This window comes from Vipera berus, assembly GCF_964194415.1.
Source record: "Vipera berus genome assembly, chromosome: 6".
Taxonomy (NCBI): domain Eukaryota; kingdom Metazoa; phylum Chordata; class Lepidosauria; order Squamata; family Viperidae; genus Vipera; species Vipera berus.
This window is the reverse complement of record NC_138208.1, coordinates 90,714,583-90,720,485: the sequence shown is the minus strand read 5'-3', so window position 1 is coordinate 90,720,485 and position 5,903 is coordinate 90,714,583. Positions and strand designations below refer to the sequence as shown.

Genomic DNA, 5,903 nt, shown 5'->3' with positions numbered 1-5,903 from the left:
TCCTTGGCATTTCTGAGCTTGGATGTTTTCTTGCAGATGTTTAATGACTTAACTAGGAAACATCAGTGCGAGGAGGAGGAGGAGGAGGAGGATGGTTGTGGGGGTCCTTGGTGCTCTCTCAGCTTGCTGGTTCCCCTGAAGTCATTTCATCATCTTTGGGAATTCAGAGCCCCAAACAAAAAAACACTCCCCATGGCTAATCTATGGGCTTCTTCCAATGAGATAATGACCTATAAAGCTCTAAATGGCTTGGGTCCGGATTATCTAAGGGAACACCTGCTGCCGGCATCAACTTCCCATTGTCCTGTGCACTCCCACAGGGAGTGCCTTCTTAGGGTACCGCCGGTTATCCCCAGGGGAAGGGCGTTCTCTGTGGGCGTGCCGGCCCTTTGGAACCAGCTTCCCACGGAGCTTAGGACCGCCCCCGACCCTTGCTCATTTTGTAGGGACTTGAAAACTTGGTTTTTTGAGTTGTCTGGCCCAGACTGAGGGGTTTTAATTTTAAATTAATGGGGTTTTAGTTAAGTTCAGGGATTAATTTAATCTTAGTTTTAATCGTTTTTCATTGTATATGATGTATTTTAACTTTTAATTTTCCCTGTAAACCGCCCTGAGTCCTACGGGAATAGGGCGGTATATAAATTTAAATATAAATAAATAAATAAATGAGATAGCAAGCCTCCGTCTTATCTCTCTCTTTATGAAGTGGAAGTGAGTAAAACTCCCACTCCTCCTTTAAGAACTGATTTTCGCCACACCCAGGAGCAGGACCAGGGCCAAAGGAGCCGGCGGCCCCCTTCCCAGAGAGGGCTACTCTTTGCACCCACGGGTGGCCAGAGGTGACTAATCCTCAGACTCTCTCTTCTGACAGGATGAAGCTGGGCAGAAAATGGCTGTCAGGTCCCACCTGGAGAAGGTCAAGCGAGAACGGACCTACATCATGCAGTCCAAGAGAGAGAGGTAGGGTGTGTGTGTGTGTGTGTGTGTGTGTGTGTGTGTGTGTGAATCTCCCTCTGTGTCATGGGTTCTTTCCTCAGCCCCTCCCAATTCCACTGACCCAGATTCAAGAGAGGACCCCCCCCTTGACAGGGTCTTTCCTTCATATCTCCCCGTAAGGCAGGGGTGAGGAACGATGGCCCCCTTATGACTTGTGGACTTCAACTCCCAGAATTCCTGAACCAGCATGGAGGGCTCAGAAATTCTGGGACTTGAAGTCCACAAGTCCTAAAAGGGCCATCGTTCCCCAGGCCTGCTGTAAGGGGCGGGGAAGACTTTGTCTTTGGTAGAACACAGTCTACGAAGTGACACGTTAGATGTCGACTGTGTACAAAAAGATATACGGGATAGAATATAGAAGAACAGAGTTGGAAGGCACCTGGGAGGTCATCTAGTCCAACCCCCTGCTCAGGCAAGAAACCCTATACCGTTTCAGACAAATGGTTGGCCAATCTCTGTATTTAAAAACTTCCAGTGTTGGAGGCAAGTTGTTCCACTGTCAGGAAATTTCTCCTTCGTTCGAGGTTGCTTCTCTCCTTGACTAGTTTGTCCTTAAGTTTCCAACTTAACTGATAACCGGTTTATTCTGGGCAGCTCCTGCCCCAGTGTTGTGTCCCTCAACCCCTTGGAAGCCATTCTTGCCCCATCTCTTCCTTTCTCCCTCCCGCAGGAACACCCTGAAGTTCAAGGAGCTGCTGGACCCACTGGTGGCCCCCAGGGAGGAGAACCTCATGCTGAGGCAGACAGAGGAGCTTCAGCAGAGGGCAAACCTCGGTCCTTCAGCATCCCCTGAAGATCAAGTGAAGATGGATGCCCTGTCTCACACCTCCCATATGATTCCCAAAGAAGAATAAGTGGGAGGAGGAGGACGACTGTGTGGTATTTGATGCTCTGTGAGTTTGGTGGTTTCCTTGCAGACATTTCATGACCCAACTATGTTCCATCATCAGTGCTGGAAGGGAGTGGGGTTGAAGGAGGAGGAGGACCGTGGGGTCCTTGGTGCTCTCTGAGCCTGGTGGTTTTCTTGCAAATGTTTCATGACCCAAATAGGCAACAACTTAACGACTGTCACAGCCTCCCCCGTGGTCACGGGATCAAAATTCAGACGCTCAGCAACTGACTCACATTTGTGACGGTTGCAGCATCCAGGGGTGTGTGTGTGTGTGTCACATAATCCCCTTTTGCGACCTGACAAGCAAAGTCCAACAGGGGAAGTCAGCTTCACTTAACAATCGTGTTGCTAACTTTACAACCGCAACGATTCACTTCACAACTGTGGCGAGGAAAGTCGTAAAACAGAGCAAAACTCAACTAACCCACTTAGCGACAGAAATTTTGGGCTAAATTGTGGTCATAAGTTGAGGACTTGCTGTCCCACCCCCACCCCCAATAATGTTTGCACTGCCATTGTCTAAAAACACATGGCTCATGGAACGAAACCCCAGAAGACGAGTTTTGAATCCCATTGAATGACGTCTAACGGTATACACCTGGAGGCCCTAATACAGGGCTAGGCAACCTTGGCTCTTTTACGACTCGTGGACTTCAACTCCCAGAATTCCTGAGCCAGTACAGCTCTGCTTGGAAACCTCTCCCTTTCTCCTCAGCATGACTGGCTCAGGAATTCTGGGAGTTGAAGTCCACGAGTCATAAAAGAACCCAGGTTGCCTAACCCTGCCCCAGCCAGCCAGGAATTCTGGGAGTTGAAGTCCACAAGTCATAAAAGAGCCAAGGTTGCTTAACCCTGCCCTAATAGTATGATGCTACCCCTTGGGGCCAGAATTGGAGGACAGTTGTTAAGCGAGTCACAGACCTCCCCAAGATAGTAAGAGAGAGCTACGCGACGCCTTTCTTTCCATTGTCCAAACCGGCCCTGCCCGGATGGACGGTTCTAGACTAGATCATCCTGAAGCCACATTAGATCCTGGCCAAGGAAGGAGACTGGCGCCAAAGTAATCTAATAGTCTTGGTTTTTGTGGAGCTGGCCCTCAGAGGGCCACGTCGCGAGGGTGCAGCAGAGAGAAGGCGCCGTTCTTTCGGAAGAAGCTGTCGGTGCGGGTCTTGGCTGTGGGGGCCACGTGGAAGGCGGCCATTTTCCCTGGAAGACACAAAGGGGGATATGAGGGGAGGAAAAGAAGACAAGGCAGCTGTGTGGCTTCTTTTGAGGGGAAAATCCTTCCCAAAAGCGGGCCTGAGAGACCTTAGGTCAGGGGTAGGCAACCTTGGCTCTTTTAGGGCTCGTGGACTTCAACTCCCAGAATTCCTGAGCCAGCTTGGCTCTTTTAAGGCTCGTGGACTTCAACTCCCAGAATTCCTGAGCCAGCATGGGGGAACTATGGCCTCCTCGTGACTCGTGGACTTCAACTCCCAGAATTCCTGAGCCAGCATGAGGGAACTATGCCCCCCTCATGACTTGTGGACTTCAACTCCCAGAATTCCTGAGCCAGCTTGGCTCTTTTAGGGCTCGTGGACTTCAACTCCCAGAATTCCTGAGCCAGCATGGGGGAACTATGGCCCCCTCATGACTCGTGGACTTCAACTCCCAGAATTCCTGAGCCAGCTTGGCTCTTTTAGGGCTCGTGGACTTCAACTCCCAGAATTCCTGAGCCAGCTTGGCTCTTTTTGGACTCGTGGACTTCAACTCCCAGAATTCCTGAGCCAGCTTGGCTCTTTTTGGACTCGTGGACTTCAACTCCCAGAATTCCTGAGCCAGCTTGGCTCTTTTTGGACTCGTGGACTTCAACTCCCAGAATTCCTGAGCCAGCTTGGCTCTTTTTGGACTCGTGGACTTCAACTCCCAGAATTCCTGAGCCAGCTTGGCTCTTTTTGGACTCGTGGACTTCAACTCCCAGAATTCCTGAGCCAGCTTGGCTGGCTCAGGAATTCTGGGAGTTGGAAGTCCACGAGTCCTAAAAGAGCCAAGGTTGCCTACCCGCGAACTAGACCTACCCAATTCTTCATATGTTTTAGCCTCCAGTCCCCTGATTATCTTTGTTGCTCTTCTCTGGACTCTTTCTAGAGTCTCAAGATCTTATTTACTTCGTGGTGACCAAAACCGGATGCAGCATTCCAAGTGTGGCCTTACCAAGGCCTTGTAAAGTGGTATTAACCTGTCACGTGATCTTGATTCTGTCCCTCTGTTAATGCAGCCGAGCACTGTGTTGGCCTTTTTGGCTGATGCCGCACACGGCTGGCTCAGATTTAAGTGCTCGTCCATTAGCCCCAGCCAGCCAGGAATTCTGGGAGTTGAAGATCCCTCTCGCAGTTGCTACTATTGAGCAAGGTACCACCTACTCTGTACAAGCCCATTTGGTTTTTCTGACCTAAATGTAGAACCTTAATTTCTTTTTTCCCCATTAAATTTCATTTTGCGAGCCGCATACCAACCTGTTCTCCCTCTGTGTGTGTGTGTGTGTGTTTTTTTTTCCTGCCTAAAGGCCGGATCGTGTTTTTCTCAACAAGCTGCATCCTTGTTGCCTCCGGACAGTTCCTCCCCACGGTCCACTTACACGCATCCCCGCGGGCGCCCTCGCCCCCTTCCCCGTCCTTCCTGCCCACCCGCCCACTCACCCATCTGCCAGCCGTAGGTGAAGTTGGTGGTGATGGGGAACGTGTACTTCTCCTCCGGCAGGACGAGGCAGCGCATCTTCAAGTAGCGGAAACGCCCCTCGTCCTCGTGGGAGATTCCCTCGTAGAGAAGGTTGCGCACTTCGCGAGGAGCTGGCTTCATCTCCATCTCCAAGAGGGCTCTGTCCAATCCGGTTAAGTCACGTTCCCGGGCCAGCAGCTGGACCGGCTTGGGCGGGGGGGGAGGGAGGGGTGGCGGGGGGGAGCTGGGTTTAACCGGGGGCGGGGGGCGGATGGAGGGCAGGTGGAGGGTGGTGTCCTCTGCCTTCTTGCGCCGTTCCCGCAAGCTCTCCTGCTTGGCTTTGACCAGGGCGCCGTACTTCTGGTGCCAGCCGAAGCGCAACATGATCTCCTTCTGGTATTCTTCCTTCCAGAAGTTCTGCTGAAGCGTGTCCATGTTGAGCGGACGCGCCATGGCGGAGCGGGACGAGAGCCTGGCCCTGACCGGCTACCCACAAGACCTGTCTGACCGGGAGCACAGATGCCAGCTTCCCTTCCGAAGCCCTCTTCTCGTTGCGGCATAGAGACAAGCCGCCGGCAGGTCTTCCTCACAGCTGTAAGGGTGGGAGTTAGATGTTCCTGAGGGTCTGCAGTGGGGGCCATCAAATTGGGTGAGCTGCTGCTACTTCACAGCTGCAGTCACAGCCTCTTGTGAGGTCACCTCGCCCACCTCCTCCTCCTCCAGGAGGGAGACCAAAGAGGCCAGCCACCCGGAGAATCTCAACCTGGAGGGCCCGAAACCATGGCCTCCCCATCCCCACCGGTCCCCTGAATTGGCTCAGGCCATTTCCCATGGTTGGTAGCCAAGACAAGACAAGCCTTCTTCTGGAAGGCTACAGGGTCTCCTGGTGGAGCAGCGGGTTACACTACAACCGTGGTGGCAAACCTGTGGCAAGCGTGGCACAGGTGGCACGCAGAGCCCTCTCTGTGGGCACGCGCGCCGTCGCCCCAGTCCTAGGCCTTCAGCTGGGTTTTATAAAACCTTTTCGCATTAGGCCTCCACCACCGTGTGCAAAAAAAAATAAATTAAAAAAATGGCAATGTCCATTTTGCTCTATGAGTTCATGGTGAGCTAACCCTAACTCTCAGTGGAATTTTCCTCCAGTGGGATTTTCCCATGTATTTTACCAGGAAACATAGATAGGGCAGGCTAGAAAAGTCAGTGCCCTCCTAACCATACCCAAGTATTCCGAATTTGTTGGCGATGTCCATTTTGTTCTATGAGTTCATGGTGACCTAACCCTAACCCTAAGTCCATTGTGGCATACCTATGGGACGTG

The 5,903-nt window shown here is 52.0% G+C and overlaps 1 protein-coding gene across 1 annotated transcript; it reads right to left on the bottom strand.

The window, feature by feature from the left end:
• Positions 1–2,575: 2,575 nt before the first annotated feature.
• Positions 2,576–5,323, bottom strand: SPMIP1 (sperm microtubule inner protein 1). The gene is made up of 2 exons (XM_081330610.1): positions 4,567–5,323; positions 2,576–3,094 (listed from the first exon to the last, which is right to left on the bottom strand). Exons 1-2 carry the CDS (start codon positions 5,036–5,038, stop codon positions 2,985–2,987), a joined length of 582 nt encoding a protein of 193 aa, XP_081186736.1. The 5' UTR covers positions 5,039–5,323; the 3' UTR covers positions 2,576–2,984.
• Between the last annotated feature and the right edge of the window lie 580 nt (positions 5,324–5,903).

Coding starts and splice junctions, on each gene's coding strand:
- SPMIP1 (XM_081330610.1), bottom strand. CDS start 5,038: ATGGCGCGTCCGCTCAACATGGACACGCTTCAGCAGAACTTCTGGAAG. Junction 3,095..4,566: donor CACCTACGGCTGGCAGATGG/GTGAGTGGGCGG, acceptor TGTGTCTTCCAG/GGAAAATGGCCGCCTTCCAC.